Source organism: Camponotus floridanus, unplaced genomic scaffold (genome assembly GCF_003227725.1).
Source record: "Camponotus floridanus strain SB8 unplaced genomic scaffold, Cflo_v7.5 scaffold130, whole genome shotgun sequence".
Lineage (NCBI taxonomy): Eukaryota > Metazoa > Arthropoda > Insecta > Hymenoptera > Formicidae > Camponotus > Camponotus floridanus.
Window position 1 is genome coordinate 414,073 of NW_020229249.1, and position 26,186 is coordinate 440,258.

The following is a 26,186-nucleotide window of genomic DNA, read 5'->3' on the forward strand; positions in this document are numbered from 1 at the left end:
TTGTCAGTTTTGAAAGTTATATATGAAATTCATGAATTTTTTGACATATATGTGTGAATCCGATCCGCATAAATTTGTATTTCCTATGTCCCATGCAGCGGAAAATACGGAAGCGTAATTTGCGCGAGCCAATAATGTATGTTGTTCCGATATAGACAACAAAAAAATCTATGGGAAAGAATCTTGTGATTGGCCAACACCAATTGCGCTTCCGCGTTTTCCGCTCCATGGGACATAAGAAAATATATTTCAACGGAACGTAATTGACGGAATGTCTGTGATTGAACGAACTTCGTTCCGCCAATTCCGCATTGCGCATACGTTCCGTATCATGGGACCGCACCATTATTGTCATTATTAAGGATATATATATATATATATATATATATATATATATATATATATCTATGTATGCACTTTAATTTATTTTGCCCGTTTAATTTATACATACATAAACAGAACAACGACGATATATAGTATATATATCACATATCTCACTCAGTAATCCATAGTCGTAGGACTATAAAATATTAATCACATTCCAATCGGTAACTCAGTCTGCCGCCTTTGGGTGCCTATGTGTACATATTTTCGGGGTACACGTTAGGTGGGGAATATATAACGAGCCTAGCAGTCTAGTGTATCATAGAAGTCTGTGCTCATCACCGTGCGCTTCTATTCACGCAGATTGATCGATTTTCTTTACTTAATTTTTCGTTAATTATTGCGAATATCGCAAAATAATATAGGACCTTCCTTCTTAATTTGAACAAATCTATCTTCACACTTTTGGACTGCGAAAAGTTTTCAGATTCCCCGTATATATATATATATATATATATTATATATATATATATATATATATACAGGGTGACCCATTTTAACTTAGGCAGCCAAATAACTCGAAAAATAAGCACACTACGAAAAAATGGTTAGAATGAAAATTTCGTCATTTCGAGGGGGACGTACAATGACGTTAAAATCAGCCCCCCCACCCCTCCCCCTGGGCGGTGAGGGGGAGCAAGTTTGAAATCTTAAACGGGAACCCCTATTTTTTATTGTATATTCCTGTAGCTTATCTCGAGAGCTTTCCAAAACACTATAATTAAGTACCTTTTTATTAAGTACTTTTTGAGTTATAAGGCTTGAAATAATTTCTTAATTTTACATAAACCATAAAATATCTAGTAAACCATTCATTTTTCGATTATCTTACCTTCATACTTTTATGTACAAAATAATGAGAGGAATCAATTGGTGTAAAGAAAACATACAGTTGTTTTTAAGAAAAAATATGGAATTGTTAATTGCAAATTACATATTTTTTCTTAAAAACAACTGTATGTTTTCTTTACACCAATTGATTCCTCTCATTATTTTGTACATAAAAGTATGAAGGTAAGATAATCGAAAAATGAATGGTTTACTAGATATTTTATGGTTTATGTAAAATTAAGAAATTATTTCAAGCCTTATAACTCAAAAAGTACTTAATAAAAAGGTACTTAATTATAGTGTTTTGGAAAGCTCTCGAGATAAGCTACAGGAATATACAATAAAAAATAGGGGTTCCCGTTTAAGATTTCAAACTTGCTCCCCCTCACCGCCCAGGGGGAGGGGTGGGGGGGCTGATTTTAACGTCATTGTACGTCCCCCTCGAAATGACGAAATTTTCATTCTAACCATTTTTTCGTAGTGTGCTTATTTTTCGAGTTATTTGGCTGCCTAAGTTAAAATGGGTCACCCTGTATATATATATATATATATATATATATATATATATATATACATATATATGTATGTATGTATGTATAAACAGAGTGTCCGTCCTATCATCCGTCCAAAAAAAGTAGATCTTGTTAAATCAAACTAAAAAATCATATACCATTTTGAAATGCGCCGTGTAAAATTCGAGATTAATTGACAAAGATCGGCCAATGCGCGCGGCTAGAAATACGCGTCACCATCATAGGTTTGTTCTTTATTGCTGCACTAAGGTCCGTATACGTTTATATTGCAATTTAATAATATATACGTGCTCAATAATAAAAAAGTAATAAATAATATAAATAATAAGTAATAATATAGATAGTATAATATAATATAATATAAATAATATAATATAATAAATAATATAATAAATTAATATATAATTAATATAAATAATATAAATAATAATTTTATTTTATAGTAAAAAAATATTATATTTAATAGTGAAAATATTTTTATCACAAAAATTTTGACAATGTACAGGTAAATTAAAATGAATTGAATTGAAAATTATGACCAATATAATATTTATGAAAATTATGATCAATGTGATATATATGATATATGACATATATATGTAAAATTTTTCTTTTTTTGTGTCGATGACATTCTGTCACTTTCATATATTCACTTATGATATTTAATAAAAGTTACTCAACAAGCGTATATCGCTTTAATATTTTAAATCTCAAGACGAATTTCATGTGAGTAATCATCCCATTTTTCAATTGAATAAATTCTCAAGTGATCTTTAATCAAAATGTAACTATTAAACCATTCATATCAAGACACAAAAATCTAATCCGAGCCTAAATCTCACCTAATACGTTCCTGAGACAAAATTTAAGAGACGACTATAAGACCCAGTTCCACGATCCAGTTAATCTGAGTTTAAATAGTGAATGGACCAATCAGTGATGGTAGACCGGGCGATTTTTTCACGCATGCGCAGTAGTAATCACAGGAAAGCAACGGTGTATCAGATAGCGGATTATGGGCGCCAAAGTTTTGGCGGGCAAGCTGAGCTCGGTGATGCTAGAAAGAAGTACGAAGTCCCGAGTGAATGTTATAATGTTTTAAAGTACAGCGAGAAAAGTGATTAGTGAATTGAAAGTGTGTTGTTGGTCGCTCGTAAAAATTTTCTAAAAATTTTCCTTCAGAAATTTATTTAAGGGCGACGAGTGACACACTTTTTACTTCTACTAGATATTTCGTTAACGCTGCGTTCGCGGCGCATGCGCGAAAAAATCGCCCGGCCTACCATCACTGGGACCAATCAGGACCTAGTTTAACGTATTAAACTCCGATTAACTCGAGTTGTGGAACCGGGCCTAAATACGGGTTGCACATGCTGCACTGAACTGAACTAGTGCAAACGAGGGATATATATATATATATATATATATATATATATATATACAGGGTCTACCAAAAGTGTGGAAACCCCTAAATATCTCGGAAAATATACGTTTTACAGAAAAGTGTTTCCAACAAAAGTTGTAGGGTTTAAGAAGATCTATATACTGATTCTATCAGTTTGACCTTGGATGGCGTCGTCAAGGTCAGGTCAAGGTCACATTGACTTTTTTAAATGACACCCCCTACATTTGATTGCATATTCTTATAGCTTAATTCAAGAGCTTTCCAAAACACTATAATAATGTTCATTTTTATTAAGTACTTTGCGAGTTATGAGGGTTGAAATAATTTCTTAATTTTACATAAACCATAAAATATCTAGTAAACCATTCATTTTTCGATTATCTTACCTTCATACTTTTATGTACAAAATAATGAAAGGAATCAATTGGTGTAAAGAAAACATACAGTTGTTTTTAAGAAAAAATATGGAATTGTTAATTGCAAATTACATATTTTTTCTTAGAAACAACTATGTGTTTTCTTTACACCAATTGATTCCTCTCATTAATTTGTACATAAAAGTATGAAGGTAAGATAATCGAAAAATGAATGGTTTACTAGATATTTTATGGTTTATGTAAAATTAAGAAATTATTTCAACCCTCATAACTCGCAAAGTACTTAATAAAAATGAACATTATTATAGTGTTTTGGAAAGCTCTTGAATTAAGCTATAAGAATATGCAATCAAATGTAGGGGGTGTCATTTAAAAAAGTCAATGTGACCTTGACCTGACCTTGACGACGCCATCCAAGGTCAAACTGATAGAATCAGTATATAGATCTTCTTAAACCCTACAACTTTTGTTGGAAACACTTTTCTGTAAAACGTATATTTTCCGAGATATTTAGGGGTTTCCACACTTTTGGTAGACCCTGTATATATATATATATATATAAATTTTTTCATAATTCTTCAACTTTAGCTAATATTCACATCGGTTACTTTATATGAATCACCCTGTATATATATATATATATATATATATATATATATATATATATATATATACAGGGTGATTCATATAAAGTGACCGATGTGAATATTAGCTAAAGTTGAAGAATTATGAAAAAATTTTTATACCGAAAGATGTTTGACACAGAGGGAGACAGTATAGTACAAATTATATTTTTATAGATAAAGGCATTAAGGAGATTTCAAAATCTACTTAATTTTTGTAAATGGAACTCCCTATTTTTTATTGCATATTCTTCTTATAGCTTATTTCAAGAGCTTTTCAAAACACTATAATAAAATATTTTTCCCTACTTAATTTTTGTAAATGGAACTCCCTATTTTTTATTGCATATTCTTCTTATAGCTTATTTCAAGAGCTTTTCAAAACACTATAATAAAATATCTTTCCCTCAAGTACTTTTTGAGTTAGAAGGCTTGAAATAATTCTTTAATTTTACATGAACCGTAAAATATCTTGTAAAATATTAATTTTTCGATTATCTTACTTCAGTACTTTTATGTACAAAATAAGGGGGAGGAATCAATTGGTGTAAAGAAAACACATAATTGTTTCGAAGAAAAAATATGTAATTTTCAATTAACAATGAAAACTAACTTAATTATAGTGTTTTGGAAAGTTCTCGAGATAGAGATACCTCCGATTAGACACAGTACAATTGGACATAACTAGCTTTAATTGGCTAATCGTACTTGATCATGCTGGTTACCCTAGGCATCGGTCGATATGATTGACTGTGTCTAATCGGACAATCCCCCTCGAGATAAGCTATAAGCATATGCAATAAAAAATGGGAAGTTTCATTTAAAAAAATCAACTTGACCTTTATATGACCTTGAGCACTTCATCCAAGGTCAAATTCTTATCATCATTAGATACATTTTATTTAGTTTTATTCTATAATTTTGTTTCTTACATATTTTTCATTATAGTTCGTTTTCGAGATATTTTAGCGTTCCAGGACTTTTTGGAAGACCCTGTGTGTGTATATATATATATATATATATATATATATATATATATATATATATATATATACCCAGAACATTACATACAAGCGCTTGTGAGGAGGTAGAGACCAGTAAACTGAACAGAAAAGTCTTATACCATTTTACAATTTTCGCAATAATAACAGAAATATTAAATATTAAAGTCGGACGAATGAAAGGAACGCCCCTTTCTTTCGTTCGATTAAGATCGGTATAAGACTTTTTATATATATATATATATATATATACGTACATAATCGTAATTAATAATTAACGAATATATTCCTTACAATGGTATTATTAGTCCCTTAAGAAGATCGAAACTATTGCTATCTGGATGTACAGTTATATCTGTATCATATAAGGATGAATAGACTTTCAAATGTCCAAAATCATCAATACTTAATATTGTAGCTTCCATGGGCTCTCCATTTGGCTGTATCACAGTAACAGTTGCATTTCTACAAAGATATAAAAAATATATAAATATTATACGAATATTTTATATATATATATATATATATATATATATATATATATATATATATATATATATAGAGAGAGAGAGAGAGAGAGAGAGAGAGAGAGAGAGAGAGAGAGAGAGAGAGAGAGAGAATAATAATAATATTCCAATAATTTAAATTTAAAATTACTTATGCAACCAGTATTGGTAATATAGAGAATAAAAATGTTTTATATTATTTCTTTCTACACAATCTAACAGATATTCCAATTGATTAAATACAAGCGCCATGTATTTTTCATAAGAGAACTTTTCCAAATTGACCTTATATTTTTCATTATATTGGGAAATTACATCATTAATACATATTGTAGGCTTGCTATTAGAGAGATTTATACCAGCACCTGAAATACATATTTTTGTTTATTTTATTTTAAAAAACTAAATTATCCATAAAATTTACATTTGTATTATGATTGTTATTACATACCAATATTGCAAATATAATTTGAAGCATTCATATGTGTACGCACTATCAAGCCACCAATCTTAATCGATGTACCGATATATATATCGTTAGGCCATTTTATTCTAAGATTAATATTCTGAAATATATAAATTGATCACATCACATACAAGTTATCATATATTAATAAATCATGCTAATATCAAATATTTTAAAATAATATACATATAAAAATCTAGAATGTTTGTAGAAACTAAAATCGTATATAGTACAAAATTTAAAAAAGGAATACTTTGTATCCTGGAGTAGATCTTATAGCTGATATCATTGCTACAGCGACAATATGTTGTAGAATCGATATTTGTCTACCAAGGATCGAATTTATAGGAACATGAATTTGCACAGTAAACAAAACACTACCAACTGGACTAATCCATTTATTGAAACATCGTCCTAAAAATAACTCGTTATAATTTTTTTGTCAACATATATATTTGAAATAAAATACCTCGTCCTTGTGTTTGTTGTCGTGTAATAACCGCCAATCCATGTGTCACAATGCCTTCTATTACATTCATAGTAGTTGTTAAGATATCGGAGTATATTATTAATTGACCTAATTTCTTTGTCTGAAGAGTCTGAGAAAGAAATAAAGTTTTTTATAAAATTTAATTTTAAGTGAAAAAGCGTAAATACCTCTTTTTTAAATTCATTTATTACATTATTAATTACATGTTACAAATAATAAACAATAAATATAAATCATATAAAAAAATGTATTACATGAAATTTCGTAAATGTGTATTTAATTATTTTTAACATATTAAAGGATTAATTGTTAGTATTAATTGTTTCAAGCATTAAAAATTTACTTGATAGTACTGTGTAGACGAGAAATTAAACGGACGAGCTTTATCATTCATTATAATGGGCAAGAAATCTTCTGATGCAATTTTTGATATTTCTTCTATATTTGTGAAAAATTGCATCTTCAAACTTGACTGTTGTAATATGTAATCCTCTGTCAGATTTGATAAGTTCTTTAGCAGTTCTATCTTGAACTACAAATTTAACAATATCCTTCATAAGTTTATGATAAATTGTAATCTTTGATTGTTGATAATGTAATGATTATTATGAAAACTGTTCATAATTCTGATAACTGTTCATTATCAAGTTCATTTACATTTTCAGTTTTGCTTAGAAGATAAGCTGGAGTATACGCTATAGGTGTTTCAATAGCATGATTTATCTCCATTCCTAGATGAGTACTCAATAGATCAGTGATTATTTCTAAACGCGCAGCATTACTCTTTTTGAGCGTTTTAAATAAATCCTCTTCGTTTTCGTATTCCTTTGGATCTTTCTCTAAATGGACCTGAGAGAACACTATTTTACCGTCACTGTTAGCTAAAGTTGCGAGTAATATACTTGGATTTTGCCATGTTTCCTCTTCACCCAATATTTTCACATCAAACACATGTGATTTTCCTTGTTTATCTTCATAATCAGCTGACTGTGGAACTTTTGATAAAAATCTCCTATAAAAGTAATGCACCTTATATATATATATATATATATATATATATATATATATATATATATATATATATATCTTTCTATCTTTTTTTCATATTTTTTGTTATAATTATATTATTTTATTAAAACAAACAGAAAAAATGTTATTCTACCTTCTATCTTCGAAATCTTGAAATTGATTTCGCCTTGGAGATGCTTGGTAGCAAGTAATATCATGCATCATATGCACACGCTTCCATTTTCCATATGATAAACAAACAAGTTCATTCTCACGCATTTCTGCAGTCTTGAATGATGGCAGCAAAATATATAGCATGTTGGAGCATAATGCTAAAACTTTACCACCGTGTATAATGTATTCTAGAATTCGATCAGCAGCATTGTTTAAAATATTACCACAAACGACAACCAAAGCAACCTGATTTACCCAATTGTTTTTTGGAGCATCTAATGGTGTTAAGTAATATATGGTATATCTAAAAAGAATAAAATATTTGTGGCCAAAAATCCTTGAGACAAAAGTGTTTAACTCAGAAAAAACTCAAAGTTTATTATGGCTGGTTACAACTACATCGTGAAATTTTAACATACCTCTCTGGATCTAGTATCTTAGTTAATAGAGATTTTATATTTTCGGCTGTATCTGCAGTATCTGCATAAATAAGTACATTTGGAGGTTTACTTATAATGTCTTCTCCTTTTTCGTAAATTTTAGAAGTTTCTTCTTCCTTTAGTTTATGAGTTGTATTAACTGGTGTTATTGCGAACGATAGCATTTGATCGAGTTTCTTTTGAATTTCCAGAGCTTCGAAATCTATATTTAATCCTGGATAAATAAAATGATTGTTTTAATATTTTGTAAGAATAAAAATTAAAAATGATGCTTATATATACAGAGAAAAATTTTATACTGTATATTTATACTATATTGTATATCGTTTTACTTTTTTCTCCTTTCAAAATAGCTGAGCCTTTTTGTGGATATACAAACACACCAGAATAATCAGTAACCTCTACAGGTTTATTCCAACTCACAGCTTTTAAAGCTGCGTTACTAAATACATTAAGAGCGTCTGAATAAAAAATATGATTAAATGATATAACTGATATATTACAAAGAAAAATGTAAAAATTATATGACCAAATTATTACTTCTATGCTGTGATGGAGGGTATGTTGATTCTTTATATCCCTCATAAATGCATGGTTCTCCTGTTACTACAACAGCTGAAAAGATAAAACAAGGATGTAAAATTGTTGAAATATATCATATATTCTGAGATGCAAGAATGATGCTTACATTGTATACGTTTTATAAATAAACCATTGTTAATTTGATGTTGTCCCTGTATAAACATAGTACCTAAAGCTGCAAAATGATCAATATCTGTATCTAAAAGTAAATGTAGATCATCTGAATCTATCTTTGCTATCCATGCCTTAATTTGACCATAATCTTCAATCTGTAAGATAATAAGTATATATAATAAATATGATTATTTAGACATAATTGTTTTTTTATATGATTACATATAAGATGTACAATAAAAAAGAAAATAAAACAAAAAATAAAACATAAAACATTATACTTTTATACAGTATTTTGGACTATTCTCGTAATAAGAATCAATAGCAGTATCGATAACAACATATAGACGCTCATCAGCTTTGCTTGAAATCCGACAGTTCTGACCTTTCATCAAAGGAAAGAGTGAACTCTTATCTTTATACCTCAGCCAATTTGATATAAATATTTCTTGCTAAAGAAAATAAAATAGTTATTATTCTTATCTCATTTTTCTCTGTTTGTAAATATAGATGTGATAAAACAAGATTCTCTAGATATTATACATACTCGTGGAAATATACCATACATCCCTATTATAGAATCAAACGTTACTGCCATATGAAGTTCAGCATCATGTTTGTTATTACTCATGGGCGAAATCAAATTATCTCCTATCCAATTATGAATTCTTGGATCTTGAAACCATTATAAAGTAAGTTATTTTCAAGTTATTTAATATATATTTTTTATTAATTAATTTTTAATATATATTTTTTATTAATTAATTTTTAATAATTTTATTTAAGAATCAATGCAAAGATATGATTATGAGGAAATCATTTTTCCAGCATAATATATAACTTTCTCTATTAGTTACAACATATTATTTAAAATATTCACAGATCAGCAAATATAGATGAGCAATATAAATAGATAAATAAATATAACCTTATTAATAGAATACACAATAAAATTTGCTGTACATGCAAATATGTGAAAAATTACCTCTATATATCATAGGAGTAAACAGAACAGAACAATGATTCATAAATTTTTTGGAAATTTTACGTATATATGCTTTACATGCTGGTTCTCGTCGTGTTTTTATGACTGTATATATTATAAAAATAATTGTTAATATCATTCTTATAAGGATTTTCTGTAATTCTCCTTTTAAAACTTAACAGTTTTACTTTGATATAGATATATTTTCAACACATATACTCTCCTTCCTGAAAAATAAACATTTGAGGTCACTTTAAACAAATATAGAAACAGAAAAGAATCAGTTACCTTAAATTGTGCTCTGTAATAAAATGTATATGAAATAAAAGGTCAAACTAAAAAGGAGTGTGCACAATTTTTAATTTAAATGTAAATATGTAAATTAAATATTACGGGATTATGCTTAAATTTATAAAAAGAATTATTTAAAAAAATGCAAATCTGTCTTTTAATTTTAAACTAATATCTATCATTTATTATACATTCACAAAAAAAAAAAAAAAAAAAAAAAATATATATATATATATATATATATATATATATATATAATTTCAAAGTATTTTTCTCTTTCGAGTGCAAAAAAATATTTAATATGCGATTAAAAGAAAGCACTGTAATAACACAATCTCTCTCATTCCCTCTCTCACGTGTTCTAATTGTATTATGCACATTTTTGTAGACAAATACAAGACAATTACGTTTGACAAACACTGAAATCTATAATTATAAAAACGAATTAATTGTGGATTTGAATATCTACGTACTTACATATATATATATATATATATATATATATATATCGTAAAAATGTTTTTTCTCTTCATTAAGGTTAACCAACGGACGCAAAATGAATCGGTGCCGAATGAATCGAATAATTCACTTTGTTAAGACCCTTCCACAATGCTAGGCAACAGGCAATTGGAATAGGGAATATTCACCAAAATAGAAACTATTCACCAATAAATACAATTGGAATAGAAAATATTCGCCAATAGGAGCAGAGAATAGATATTTTTGTTCTTATTGCTTGTTGCTTAGCATTAGGGCGGGTCTACAATAGATAATTTAAGCTTAAGTCCCGATTTACAATAGGTAAAGGCCTTCGCACATACAAAAATTTTAGTCGTAACCGTAAGGTTGTAAGAAAACTGACCAATCACAGGGTGTTTACGACAATTAATCGGATCTTTGATCAGACTAAACAGTGGTACTCAGCGATAGATAGCTTTCTAAATTTCCCTAGACTAATCCGGATCAATGATGTGTCTCTGAAGTAATCGAATTAGATTAACAACTTATTCTTATTTTATAGAAAACATCTTATTCTAGTAAAATACATTTGTTTATTAATATATATTTGATAAATAAAGATATATTAATTAAAAGAATAATAAAGTATCTTCTATAATTTCTTATGATGTTTTTCACAATTTTTTCGATCAGCTCGACCGCAATTTCTTTCGATGACTGTTAATCTAATTCGATTACTTCAGAGACACATCATTGATCCGGATTAGTCTAGGGAAATTTAGGAAGTCTATCGCTGAGTATCACTGCTCAGTCCGATCAGAGATCCGATTAATTGTCGTAAACATCCACAGTTATTATTCTTTTATCGCAGAAAGAATACTCGACTATGATTGGTCAGTTTTCTTACGATCTTACGACTAAAATTGTTGTACATGCAAAGGCCTTAAGAAAACTGATCAATCACAGTTGATTATTCTTTTAGCGCAGAAAGAATACTTGACTATGATTTGTCAATTTTCTTACGACCTTACGGTTACGACTAAAATTTTTGTACGTGCAAAAGCCTTAAAGGCCGCAGCACACACTTTTGCATAAGCAAATAACCATAAGCATAAGGAAATTGATTGGTCCCCAAGTATATGCATAAGAAAATGAACCAATCAATTTTCTTATGCTTATGATTATGCGCTTATGCAAAGTGTGTGCTGCGGCTTTTAGGGTCTATCCAGACAAACTTGCATAGGTGCATATGCATAACATAAGACCATATGGACCAATGAGCATCGAGTATTAAATCGCTATATTGACTTACATGACATAATACTCGATGCTCATTGGTCCATATGGTCTTATGTTATGCATATGCACCTATGCAAGTTTGTCTGGATAGGCTCTTAATATAGCGATTTAATGCTCGATGCTCATTGGTCCATATGGTCTTATATTATGCATATGCACCTATGCAAGTTTGTCTGGATAGGCCCTAACATTCCTTGTTTCCAGTCGTAGGCCGGTATTCATAGTCCGATCTTATATTTAAGATCATCTTAAGTCTGGTCCGAGGTTGACTTAAGACCTCCTTCAACCAATCAAATAGCTGCGTAGCATTTCAAGCTCGAACTTAAGATGATCTCAAATATAAGATCGGACTACCGGCCGTAGTCGCAGACGCTAGAGTTGGTTCAATTTCAATTCCAACGACGACGACCACAATATGTCGCTGCGACGGATCAATAAGAAATGAGCATTGTTTTTGTGGGAAAATAGCATTGCATTTAAGACTGCGATTTACTGAACGACTCTACTGCCCGGTTCCACAACTCGAATTAATCCGAGTTTAATACGTTAAACTGGGTCCTGATTCGTCCATTTGCTACTTAAACTCGGATTAACTGGATTGTGGAACTGAGCCTACGACTCGCATTGTAGACCCCGCATTAACATTCCTTGTTTCCAGTCGTAGTCGCAGTCGCTCGAGTTGGTTCAATTCAACGACATATTGTGGTCGTCGTTGTTGGAATTGGAATTGAACCAACTCGAGCGACTGCGACTACGACTGGAAACAAGGAATGTTACGACCGTCTTTGCGATGCTGAGACTCGCATTGTAGACTTCGCATTAAGGTGCAATTTCATTGACGCTAAAAAGTAGCATCAATCATTGGTTAAACAATGAAGCAACTACTTACTTCTTTGTTCAACCAATGGTTGACACTACTTTTTAGCGTCAATGAAATTGCACCTTTAAGGTGCGGCCTCATTGACGCTAAAAAGTAGCGTCAACCATTGGTTGAACAAGGAGGTAAGTATAGTTGCTTCATTGTTCAACCAATGGTTGACGCTACTTTTTAGCGTCAATGAGGCCGCATCTTTAAGGTGCGGCCTCATTGACGCTAAAAAGTAGCGTCAACCATTGGTTGAACAATGAAGCAACTATACTTACCTCCTTGTTCAACCAATGATTGACGCTACTTTTTAGCGTCAATGAAAAGGCCGCTTTACACTGTGTCCTCGCCATAGACATATATACATAGACTGCGCATGCTATGCTGGCCGTTGAAGCAATGAAGTGAGATAGAAAATGGCTCGGAGGATCTCTTTCTCTCTCGCACAGTAAGAAAAGTGGGGGAAGCAGAATGAGAGTTGCAGGGGAAGCCTCCCATTAATACCAGAGAGAAGCCTGAGAGGGGTCATGCTGCCCTTTTTCAGGGAACGCTTTTTCCCCGCCATAAAGTGGCGCTAACTGGATCCATTTTACGGCCGGCGGTACTACGTGGCCGGATCCACTTTTCGCTGCCACGGTAAAACGACCGATTGGTTCATGTCCGTGCTAGATCCATAATTGTGGATCTCAAAAGTACGAAACATATCATACATTTCTTAATTTTTATTACATATTATTAACAGCGCGTGATCTTTTTTCACTTTAGCATATATTATAAAGTAATATATATGTATATGCGTGTATAATATATATAAAATTAAAATGCTTATTTCACATAAAATTTAATGTTTTAATAATTTCAATAAAAGTATTTTAATAAAATATATATGTGTATGTTACTCCAATAATAAATATTACCAAAATGAAAAAAAGATCATACACAATAATGTTTCGTACTTTATTTTGAGATTCACAATAATTAATGAATCTAGCACGAACATACGGTCGTTTTATACACTTATATATATGTATATGTATATGTACATGTATATGTATATATATATATATATATATATATATATATATATACACATATAGTGTACGCGGGAGTATGTGAAGCGAGAAGGTAATAAGAGGGAGCGAAATGGCAATAAGAGGAGCGAGATAGGAATTGAACAAGCAACGAAGACTCGAAAACCGAGTCTTTCTTGCAGTCTGGCATACTATTTCTCTCTCGCTCGCTTCTGTTATTGTTTCACTCGCTCTTACGTACTCATATACTGTCATATTCATCTCGTTATCAAGCCTGCCGCTGGCAAGCGACCGATGACAAATTGTGAGAAATAAATAAATTAATAATTTTAAGATATATTTTGTAAGGGTATGCGAGTAATTGTAATGGAACAATGAAAATTTTGCGACAATGACGACAAATTTTAAAACAACATCAAACGCGGTATCAATCGGATAAATGTAGTTAAATATATATAATCAAAATTTTTATTATCAGACCAATTAAAAATTATTCGATTTATGTCGTGTTTGGTATCATTTTAATCGCAAGAATCTCAATAATTCATTAAAATTACTTTCATACCGATAAAATGAAAAATAGGGGTTTCAGTTTTTATTTAATGAGATGTTTACATTCGCGAGGAAGCCGAGTCCGCTTATCTTTACGACGTGTCAAGTGCGAGAGCGACAGCGAAACCGCGAGTCGAGAGCGAGCGAGATGACCTATCATCAAAGAATTCCGAAGTCTCTTACAATCGGCTTCTTCACTTCCTCTATCCATTCGCAATTTACGAGATTATAAACTAAAAACTGAAACTCCTATTTTTTTATTTTATTGATATGAAAGTAATTTTAATGAATTATTGAGACTTTTGCGATTAAAATGATATCAAACACGACGTAAATCGGATAATTTTTAATTGTTCTGATAATAAAAATTTTGATTATATATATTTAACTACATTTATCCAATTGATACCGTATTTGATATCATTTTAATCGCAAAAATCTCAATAATTTATTAAAACTTTCATATCGATAAAATAAAAAATAGGAGTTTCAGTTTTTAGTTTATAATCTCGTAAATTGCGAATGGATAGAGGAAGTGAAGAAGCCGATTGTAAGAGACTTCGGAATTCTTTGATGATAGGTCATCTCGCTCGCTCTCGACTCGCGGTTTCGCTGTCGCTCTCGCACTTGACACGTCGTAAAGATAAGCGGACTCGGCTTCCTCGCGAATGTAAACATCTCATTAAATAAAAACTGAAACCCCTATTTTTTCATTTTATCGGTATGAAAGTAATTTTAATGAATTATTGAGATTCTTGCGATTAAAATGATACCAAACACGACATAAATCGAATAATTTTTAATTGGTCTGATAATAAAAATTTTGATTATATATATTTAACTACATTTATCCGATTGATACCGCGTTTGATGTTGTTTTAAAATTTGTCGTCATTGTCGCAAAATTTTCATTGTTCCATTACAATTACTCGCATACCCTTACAAAATATATCTTAAAATTATTAATTTATTTATTTCTCACAATTTGTCATCGGTCGCTTGCCAGCGGCAGGCTTGATAACGAGATGAATATGACAGTATATGAGTACGTAAGAGCGAGTGAAACAATAACAGAAGCGAGCGAGAGAGAAATAGTATGCCAGACTGCAAGAAAGACTCGGTTTTCGAGTCTTCGTTGCTTGTTCAATTCCTATCTCGCTCCTCTTATTGCCATTTCGCTCCCTCTTATTACCTTCTCGCTTCACATACTCCCGCGTACACTATATGTGTATATATATATATATATATATATATATATATATATATATATATATACATATACATGTACATATACATATACATATATATAAGTGTATAAAACGACCGTATGTTCGTGCTAGATTCATTAATTATTGTGAATCTCAAAATAAAGTACGAAACATTATTGTGTATGATCTTTTTTTCATTTTGGTAATATTTATTATTGGAGTAACATACACATATATATTTTATTAAAATACTTTTATTGAAATTATTAAAACATTAAATTTTATGTGAAATAAGCATTTTAATTTTATATATATTATACACGCATATACATATATATTACTTTATAATATATGCTAAAGTGAAAAAAGATCACGCGCTGTTAATAATATGTAATAAAAATTAAGAAATGTATGATATGTTTCGTACTTTTGAGATCCACAATTATGGATCTAGCACGGACATGAACCAATCGGTCGTTTTACCGTGGCAGCGAAAAGTGGATCCGGCCACGTAGTACCGCCGGCCGTAAAATGGATCCAGTTAGCGCCACTTTATGGCGGGGAAAAAGCGTTCCCTGAAAAAGGGCAGCATGACCCCTCTCAGGCTTCTCTCTGTTAATACTCAGTTCACTTCCCCCTCCACGGTGTGATTTAAAGTGAGACAGAGATCCCCCGATATTGCTTTCTCTTTTTAAATGTTTGCTTCAATGGCTAGCACAGCATGCGCAGTCTAGTTATATACGTCTATGGTCCTCGCTAACTGGAAAACGCCCAATCTCATTGTAGACGACGTTTTAGACCGGGTCTACAATAGACAATTTAAGATCTAAGCTTTAAGAAATTGACCAATCACAGTTGAATATGAAGAGAATATTCGACTGTGATTGGCCAATTTCTTAAGGCTTAGGGCTTAAATTATCTATTGTAGACCCAGCCTTATTGTTGACGGTGATCAATCGAGATATTTTTGATATTTCTTAGCTGATTGTTTTGAATTTTTTGAATTGCATCCACACTCTGTACATAAAATATGGCCTATAAAAATCTTTGCATAAGTATTATGAAAGAAAATCGAATGCTGGATAGATATCTAAAAACTGTTATAACCAAATGCAACTATTCAAAAACGACGAACTTCGAATCTTCGGAGAATAATGAGAAAACGACGCATTTCGGTTTCCAAACGATCAAGGAAAGTGAAAAAACGAACGAAGGTAAATATTAATTCCATCAAATGTTTGTTTTTTCCTTATTCTTTTTTTTTCTTTGCATGTGAAAAGTGGATAAATATCAAATTAATATATTTATATTTTTATATTAATATTTATATTAATATTTATATTTTTACAATCTGTATTAGATACAGTTTTATAAATTTAAAAATTGCATATATGTATATAATTTAATTGAATAATATTCGTCTTTTTTAGTATATACTGTATTTGAAAATGTTGCCAATTATTACGACATAATGAATGATACAATGAGTATGGGTATCCATCGCATTTGGAAAGATATCTTTATACAAGAATTAGGACCAACTCATGGTACCCATCTCTTGGATTCTGCTGGTGGCACAGGTGACATTACATTCCGGTATATGAACTTTCTAAAGAATACACCAAATCCGCAAGCTATACGTAGTTCTGTAACTGTATGCGATATTAATCAACATATGCTAGATGTTGGTAAAGAACGGGCAAATAGATTAGGCTTGTCGCAGGATACTAATTGCAGTATTACTTGGAAGCAAGAGAATGCAGAAAATTTCTCCTTTCCCGAGGAATCTTTCACCGCTTATACCATAGCGTTTGGAATAAGAAACATAACATATGCTGACAAGGTATTTATAATATACTGGATTTACTCATTAATTATTTATATAACATAAAGGTACATTTAAAAATTACATTTCATTATATACTATAAGTTATTTTTAATGAACTTGTAAAACTAGATTTATATTTTTATTTATGAATCACTAGTGCTCTTAAATTACAGGTACTGTCTGAAGCATACAGAGTTTTACAACCAGGAGGAAGATTCTTGTGCCTAGAATTTAGCCATATCAATAATGGAGCTTTACAATGGTATATATACTTTGAAATGAAAGAAAACTTGCATAATATATCATAATTTGCATAGACTAAACAATAATATAATAAAATTTCCTTAAATATCTATTTCAGGTTGTATGATCAATATTCTTTTCAAATAATACCTGTGATGGGACATTTAATCACAGGACAGTGGAAAGCTTATCAGTATCTTGTAGAAAGCATAAGAAGATTTCCAAAACAAGAAGATTTCAAAGTAAAGCCTCTATACTTATTTTAGTTTTATTATTTTTATTTGTTATATAAATTTTAATAACATACTGTAGAATCAAGATATTTTTTGAGTATTATTAGAGTATTATTTTTTTATTTTATTCTATGATCGCCATGTTTCATTTCACTTTTACTATATTACATCTGAAGGTTTATTAATCTGAACTTTGTTTTTAATTGTATTTATTACATTTATTTTTTATTATATTTTTAGGATATGATCCAGACTGCTGGATTTAGAAATGTGACTTATAAAAATCTTACTTATGGCATGGTAGCTATCCATTCAGGTTTTAAATTATAAATAAGATGGTTTGTAAATAAAATAAAAAAAATAATTTTGAAAAACAAAAATAAAATATTATAATATATCAAAGAACAAATAAAATATATAATAAAATATTTCTTTATTTTCAGTTTTGTAAATAAAATAAAAAAAAAATTTGTAAATAAAATAAAAAAAAAATTTGTAAATAAAATAAAAAAAAATAATTTTGAAAAACAAAGATAATATAATATATCAAAGAACAAATAAAATATATAATAAAATATTTCTTTATTTTCAGTCAATATCTATTTTTCTCAGAAAAAAGTATATTATTTCTACCTAATTGATTATACACGCCATATTGTAAGGAGCAGGAGATATGCGTTTTATTGTTATTTCATCACTTTTGCTATTAATTTGTCATTTTGACTGTAATATATAGTAATTTTTATTTTACTTTTGTCAGGAATTGTTTTTTGCAATTGCATGTAATTTCTAATATAATGTGCAGACATTACTGTCTGAAAGTCCATTTCACTAAGCTCTATTGTATATTTAGGCTGCCACTTGTCCGAGTGTGAAATTCGCTTGCTTACTGCGTAATCTCTCTATTCGTTTGCAACTCGTTCTATTGCGTAAGAGTCGTGCGACTCTTGGGTGCTTCGGTGATGCTCGAGGTGATGCGACCAACGGTACCCCTATCGTGATTTACGCTACTACGCATTTCTACGCAGATCGTTTCCGCGAATTGCTTTCTCATAGTACACGGAATTAAGCATGTAAAGAAGAATTTTCACGAGATTGTGAAAATTCTGGGAAATAAATTACTCCAAAATCAGATAATTTGTTTTTCAAGATTTATAGCTCTTTGCATTTAAATCAATTTTAATATTCTGTTGTGCTTGCGAATTTTACACAATTATAAATTATAAATTTTATATATATATATATATATATATATATATATATATATAAGAGCAAAAGGTGAAAAGAAAATGAAACTAAATAAATTTCTTGAAAAAAACAATAAAAATAAAAAATAAAAATCTTTTTCTTTTATGAAAATAAAATAATTTCTTTTTAACTAACTTTCGTTTTATTTTCATAAAAGAAAAAGATTTTTATTTTTTATTTTTATCGTTTTTTTCAAGAAATTTATTTAGTTTCATTTTCTTTTTATTTCATTTTCTTTTCATCTTTTGCTCTTCCTTCATCAGAGATTTTTGAGCGATAACTTCTTAAGGAAGTATTTTTCGATCCATGTTTATCGAAAATTTTTTGTTTAGAATTAAATTTCCTATAAGATCTCAAAGTCTGGCTGGAACGTTTGGGGTCACCCTGTATATATATATATATATATATATATATATATATATATATATATAAAGATAAAGATTGATTATGAGTTTTGGGACACCCATATATATATATATATATATATATATATATATATATATATATATATATATATATATATGGGTATCCCAAAACTCATAATCAATCTTTCAAAGACAGATTCCTGGGATCATTTGGAGACGATTTTTTCTCCAAATGAAGATTCTCAAAGTGAAAATGTCGATGAAGGCCATCATTTTTTGCATGTTCTCGATTTTTCTCATCATATATCTTTGCAAGCCTTAAATTAAAACTCAACTAAAGTAAACTCTATTTAAACCCAGACAGCACAGGACATCCTATGGACATTCATTTTATGTCCATTTTACGTCCGTACGTCCATGGACATGAAATGACTGTTCATCGTACATCCGATTCGGGACATCCGTTAACGGCCAATATTTGGACGTCCACAAAATGTCCGATCTTGGACATCAAAGTTTCGCGCGAGCACGCAAGGATGTGTTAGTTCGTTCGTTTACCGCTATGCGACGTGCGATGCGCTATCTTTCTCGTATTTAAGTTTTAGTTATAAGAATTATATAAAGTTTGCAAAGAGTAACAAATAAGATTAAAAATATACTGTTCAATTTAATTTGTGATCTCAATACAAGAGTTTCAGATATTAAATTGATTTTATAAGTCGTACAAGTAAATGTCCGGCAAATAAACGAAAATAATCCGGTACTTATTTAAACTTGCTTGTTGCACTTTACATTTTAAATTACCTATTTAAAATGTAGAGTGCAATAAGCAAGTATAAATATAAATAAAATTTTTACATGAATTTTATGTAAAGTTTTATATGAAATAGATAAATTATACTATTTTATTATATTATTTAATTTTGTTGGGCCAAAGAATTTTTTATGTTTTAAATGTTATGAAGGATACATAATGCTATTTATTTATGTATAATAAAGAACAATTTTTTATATATGATTAAATTAGGTCAAAATCCATACATAATTATATCTACACAATTATACATAATTAAATATAAATTTTTTTCTGAGTTTATGAATTTTTGATATTTATTCCAATAATAATTTGAAAGAGTAAGACACTGAAAATGATGTCCATTTTAAGTCCTTTTTTGGATTGTTTTTTGGACATCCGAAGTAGTGAATAACCGACGTCTTATGGATGTCCAATGGATATCCGTCGGACTTAATTCAGACATCTTATGGACGTCCACATGTCCAAACTCGAATGTCCATTGGACGTCCATAGGAGTTCCATGTGCTATCTGAGAAATTAATCGAAGAATGTGGTTTTGTTAATATTTTATTTCTACAAAGCTTAGTTTATGAAAAACCCCTTATTTCCAATCACTTATAATTCAAAAATTATTAGTGCCTCGACATTTTCGTTCAGGAAAAATCGTTTTCAGATGATCCCAGGAATCCGTCTTTGAAAGATTGATTATGAGTTTTGGGACACCCTGTATACACACACACACACACACACACACACACACACACACACACATATATATATATATATATATGTATATATAATTAATTTTTTTTCTAAATTATGTTACATTAGCATTATATTAGCATTATGAAAAATGATGATCATTTTTTTTTGCGTAGACAGACTGACTTGTAATATTTTGAAATTTTAATATACATAATTTTGATTGAAGAAGAAAAAAACAGATATTGATTAATTTCTTCGGAAGAATATACAAGCAAATTTGTATTTTACAAGATAGCAGAAAATTTTTAAGTATAAAATTGTTATATGTGGGGGGAATTCGAAGACGTAAGATATATGGAAATTACAGCGATACAAAGAGTCGATGAACACGAAAGAGGAAAGCTTCGACGGGGACAATCCAGCGAGAGAAGCCTCTCATATTGTGTCAACAACGACAACGACGCGAATCGAAGGCCGTCGTCGCGAGGGGGAATCAATTCTACGTGGCGTAATATCTACATGCGTCATGCGGTATGCTTTCTCTAGGAGGTGAAAATTCTTAACTTTCTTCGACTACAGAAACATTCCTATTCATGTACCTCGGTACCCGATGATGCTTGGCCGCGCTCCCATAGCTTTTCAACACTCGACTGTTATTGACGCGTCTCTCTTCTGCCTTTCAAGGGTATATTATTGGCGTTTACAGTGATTTCCCTTTGAGCAATGTCGCACGACATGTTATTTTTTTCACGGCAGATTAAATGTACAATTTTTTAAAATAATTTTTACATTAGTTCATGTCTGCTTTTAGAAATACATATATTTCTCGAGCATATCTCTCTTTCTGGGAATCTTTCAATAAATTATCCAATATATGCAATATATTGTATATATAGTGTATTACGATATTAGTACACTGAAAAAAAAATAATGTTGAATTAACAATGTCAGTGCAATTGGAATTTATTTTATTAATTCAATAACATTATTAATCAAATCAATACATGGTGTATTAATTTGATTAAAAATGTTATTGAATTAATAAAATAAATTCCAATTACACTGATGTTATTGGTTCAACATTATTTTTTTCTTAGTGTAGTTAATGTAATATTAATATATTATATCGTTAATATAATATTAATATAATATTATATCGTCGAGAAGAAAAATAAAAATATTTTATATCGAAAGGTAAAAAGAAAAGGTAAAATAAAAATATTTTATATTGAAAGGTGAGATTTTTAAACGGAGGTATAATTTACCAAGTGAATTAGATAGTTCTTAAAGCGGAAGAAATCGGGCGAAGATGCAGAATCTCGCGATGCAGTTTCTTGTTGCATATATCGATTTTCCTGACCTCGATGACCTCGTGTACCCTTTCCGCCTTGGATACTTCCTAGAAAGTATATAATGCCTCGTTACCGCTTCGGTCTATGGTTTATATCCATCTGCTAGTGAGGATCGACGTTGCATTATTATACAACACACCGTTTCTCATGATATCCCGCATCGTCTCTCTAAGAAGCATTGCTTTCAGATAGATTCGGATGAGTAAGCAAAAATTGCATCATGTGCGTTAAATAAATCAATGTTATATATTCGTAAGTTAATTTTAACCTTAATGATTAAATTTAGAATTGATGTAAATCTATAATAATACAGTCACCAATCGCGAGAAAAAAAGATTGTATTTTATATAATCTTAAAAAAGATTGTATTTTAAATAATCTTAATAAAATAATAAATTTTATTTTAAATTATAATATATTTTGAAAAGAGAAATAAAATAATATTTTAAGTCTCTTCTATCTAGACTTATTTATAATATATTTTTTTTCTTATTAAAACTGACAATGAGTAACAAGAGAAAACCGCTTTATGCGAAAGCATTTTGACAAGTACGATGATAGATATTGCAAAAAATTCGGCATCTCGTGTGCGAATTATTTCGTTCATTAAAGGACGAATCGGATTACATCAGTAGGTGCGAGAATTACGCGATGATTGCACCTATTAATCGAAAGTAATAAGCACGGATTCCTAAGAGACGAGATCAAGGTGTTTCCGTTTCACCGACGAGTTCGTAAAAGTTTTAGAGAGCGAACGATCAGAGATCTTTCGATATACCAAATGTTAGTGTTACAAAGTTACATGGAATTTGTCAGTAGAATTCTTTTTATACGCGTATGCGTGATGCAAATGAGATTTTTCGCACGATTTTTCAGAGAGATGCGTAGCGTACCTTACGCAATTTGACCTATTAATTTAAGCGAAAATTCGTGTATTCTGTGAATTTTAAGGTAATGCTATTTAACACTGGCATTAGGAATGATGAGCGATTCGACATGGTGTTCATAGCATTCAACAACTAATAGTATTGGAAAGGAGAGAAAGTGTTAGACACAACACGGATAGCTTGGCATACTATGGCGTTTACTTATGTGGCGCCTCTCTTTGTAGCATTGCAATTATAAGAGACGATTGTCCGCGAGAAAACATTACGCCAGACCGAAAGGAAAGATAAGTCGTGAGAAAAAAGAAGACTTTTAATTATCGTCTTCTCTTAATCGCATCGTATCGATATCGGCGATTATTGCATTTAGTCTTACAGATATATTATATATATGTCGTATATATTATTATTATCTCTTTTGGACTGCAAATAATGAGAAAGATAGAACGAGAAAGAAAAAAGCAGCAGGAAATAGAAGAAAAGACAAAAGCTCAAAAAGGAAGTTAAAGACTGAAATATATAAAATATAAAGTGATGTAAAGTTAAGAGTTGAAAAGTTAAAAGTTAAATGACTTTAAATTTTTGGGATTTTAAGTGTTTAGATTTACAAGATTTTAAGTTTTAGAGCTTTTGAGTTTATGAGATTTTGAGTTTTTAAGTTTTTGGGTTTTTATGTCTTTGTGTTTTATAGTTGTAGTTCTATGTTCTAAAAATTTTAAGGATTTTAAAGATTGTAAAGATTTTAAGGATTTTAAGGATTTAAAGATTTTAAAGATTTTAAAAATTAAAAGTTAAAGTTAAAGAAAGGTTAAAGTTAAAGTTTAAGTTTCATGATTTCAAGATTTTAAAGAATTAAGAATTAAAAGATATAAAGGATTATAGGCTGTTTAGTATAGAATTTATAATTTAAAGGAGTAAAGATTGTTGAGTTTAGAGTTTATAGATTAATCGTGATGATAATATAAAACAAAACAAAGTAAAATAAAATGAGTATAAACATAAGTATTTATATTGTAAAGATCGATGTATTGAACAGGAAGTCTATTCAAAGTCGAAAGGCAAGGATTAATGGATAATAAATAAATAATAATAATTATCATCTCTTTTTGCAATTCAACTTATTTCAATCTTATATAATCTAAATTTGTTATATACTTTACTATAATAATTTAATCAAATTTTTTTATACAATTAATTATTTTATATTTTTTATGATAAAATAACTCTATTTTAAGCTTCTATTTTTAATTTCGCTTCAATTATCGAGAAGAAAATATCTTTGACTGAATAAAAAATCAGATGCTCAATTTAAGATGATCGCGTTTTATACTTTACTATAATTTAATTAAATTCTTCACATAATTTTTATTACTTCATATTTCCAAATAAAACTTTCTATTTTAAGCTTAATCTTGCCTCAATCATTGAAATAAGTACCTCTGACGAATACGGAATATCAAATACTCGAATTAAAATATTCATATAATATAAATGTCACATTTTATACTTTACTATAATAATTTAATTAAATCCTTTACATAATTTTTCAAATAAAATTCTCTTCTTAAGTTATCTTTTAATTTCACTTGATCCGCATCGAAATAAGATATATCTTTCAATGAAAAAAATTATACGTTCTAATTGAGATATTCGTAATTACAGACGTATAGATTCATAGCTCTAGGTCTTCAAATGAGATTTGAAAGACGAATGAGAGAGCAGAAAGCACTAACGAATGAAAAACCTTGGTGTCCTCGACGAGCGCTTCTTACTAAAGTGTTTCGCACCGAGTACGAGCGAAGGGGCACGTAATTAAACTGCGTAAGGCCCCCGCGCGCGAGTGAATGGGTAAATCGTATCTCGCATTTCGACCGGACGTCCCGGGAACGCCGGCGAAGCGCTCGAAGGTAGAAAGGAAGATCCTCGGTCGCCAACTAGAAGAGACTGTTCTCCCGGGAAGCATTTCAATGAAAAATAATTTAAAAGCTGAGAGGGCCGGAGATCCAAACACACACACACACACACACACACACACACATATGGCGCAATTATGCCTCGAGGGTTACGTCGAAAGAGCCTTTCGACGTAAGAAAACGTGGACTGCAGAGCACATTTACTAGTATGCTGAAGTTTCATCATGAATTACGTTTCTCGCACGAAACGAGAAACGGTTCATTCGTAACATTAATATAATTCATTTGTCGAGTGTCACGCTATCCGAGCCCATCTTGGATCTGCATCTCTTGGGGAGCGAGATGATATCGTACGTACCCAAGGGACACACTAAAGTCAAGAAAAAATCAAAATGACTTTATTTTGATTTCGAAATAGTCATGTGACGAAAATTTGAATAACATATACTGCTCATGACGGAAAAATGACTTTGCGTTTATCGTGCAAATTTAGTATAGTAGTATAGTATTAAGTACGTAAAAGTTTTGAAAATTATTATTAATGTATATGAATTTATGTCACTTCGATGCCATCAATGGATCAATTTTTATAATTTAATAGCCTTTCTATTATCATCTTACTTTTATATACATTTATAGGGTAAGTTTCTACATTTGCCTCTAGACGGCGTACCAAACTTTACTAAACTCGTATTCAATTTTTCATCATGAATATAAAGGATATATATAAAGTGCTACTAAACATTAGATAAGATCTATAGTATATTTTTTTCTTTTATGAGCAATCGTGCCAGAAAGAGGACGATGCTCACATGCACACAATCAGAGAACCACGTAGCAGCTCTCTGCTTGTGTGCATATGGGTAGTGTCCTCTTCCTGTTCCTGGCATCACTATTTATTAGGTTAATTTATAATAAACTAAATTTAAAATAATTTATTTAATAATCTAGATTTCTTGTTGGAATTCAAAATATTAAACAGATTATTTGAAATT

The 26,186-nt window shown here is 30.1% G+C and overlaps 2 protein-coding genes across 4 annotated transcripts; one reads left to right on the forward strand and one right to left on the reverse strand.

The window, feature by feature from the left end:
- Positions 1-3,031: 3,031 nt before the first annotated feature.
- Positions 3,032-10,139, reverse strand: LOC105254823 (biotin--protein ligase). Of its 2 annotated transcripts, none has more exons than XM_025406053.1 (16): positions 9,920-10,139; positions 9,482-9,609; positions 9,216-9,386; positions 8,927-9,089; positions 8,779-8,853; positions 8,571-8,699; positions 8,218-8,452; positions 7,779-8,102; positions 7,274-7,628; positions 6,960-7,148; positions 6,596-6,725; positions 6,380-6,540; positions 6,112-6,226; positions 5,812-6,025; positions 5,449-5,619; positions 3,032-3,053 (listed from the first exon to the last, which is right to left on the reverse strand). In XM_025406053.1, the coding sequence occupies exons 1-16, from the start codon at positions 10,056-10,058 to the stop codon at positions 3,047-3,049; spliced, it is 2,706 nt and encodes a 901-aa protein (XP_025261838.1). In that variant the 5' UTR covers positions 10,059-10,139; the 3' UTR covers positions 3,032-3,046. The 2 variants fall into 2 exon arrangements, with proteins under 2 accessions (XP_025261838.1, XP_025261837.1); XM_025406052.1 differs by lacking the exon at positions 3,032-3,053 and adding an exon at positions 4,714-5,146.
- A 6,154-nt stretch (positions 10,140-16,293) lies between these two features.
- LOC105254820 (2-methoxy-6-polyprenyl-1,4-benzoquinol methylase, mitochondrial) lies at positions 16,294-18,334 on the forward strand. 2 transcript variants are annotated; one of them, XM_020028618.2, is made up of 6 exons: positions 16,294-16,838; positions 17,055-17,204; positions 17,307-17,467; positions 17,626-17,714; positions 17,814-17,937; positions 18,169-18,334. In XM_020028618.2, exons 1-6 carry the CDS (start codon positions 16,655-16,657, stop codon positions 18,256-18,258), a joined length of 798 nt encoding a protein of 265 aa, XP_019884177.1. In that variant the 5' UTR covers positions 16,294-16,654; the 3' UTR covers positions 18,259-18,334. The 2 variants fall into 2 exon arrangements, with proteins under 2 accessions (XP_019884177.1, XP_011262040.1); XM_011263738.3 differs by having other exon boundaries at positions 16,465-16,838; positions 17,055-17,467.
- Positions 18,335-26,186: the final 7,852 nt, after the last annotated feature.

Coding starts and splice junctions, on each gene's coding strand:
- LOC105254823 (XM_025406052.1), bottom strand. CDS start 10,058: ATGATATTAACAATTATTTTTATAATATATACAGTCATAAAAACACGA. Junction 6,726..6,959: donor CGTCTACACAGTACTATCAA/GTAAATTTTTAA, acceptor TTTCTTTCTCAG/ACTCTTCAGACAAAGAAATT. Junction 6,227..6,379: donor GATCTACTCCAGGATACAAA/GTATTCCTTTTT, acceptor TATATATTTCAG/AATATTAATCTTAGAATAAA.
- LOC105254820 (XM_011263738.3), top strand. CDS start 16,655: ATGGCCTATAAAAATCTTTGCATAAGTATTATGAAAGAAAATCGAATG. Junction 17,468..17,625: donor ACATAACATATGCTGACAAG/GTATTTATAATA, acceptor CTTAAATTACAG/GTACTGTCTGAAGCATACAG. Junction 17,938..18,168: donor CAAAACAAGAAGATTTCAAA/GTAAAGCCTCTA, acceptor TTATATTTTTAG/GATATGATCCAGACTGCTGG.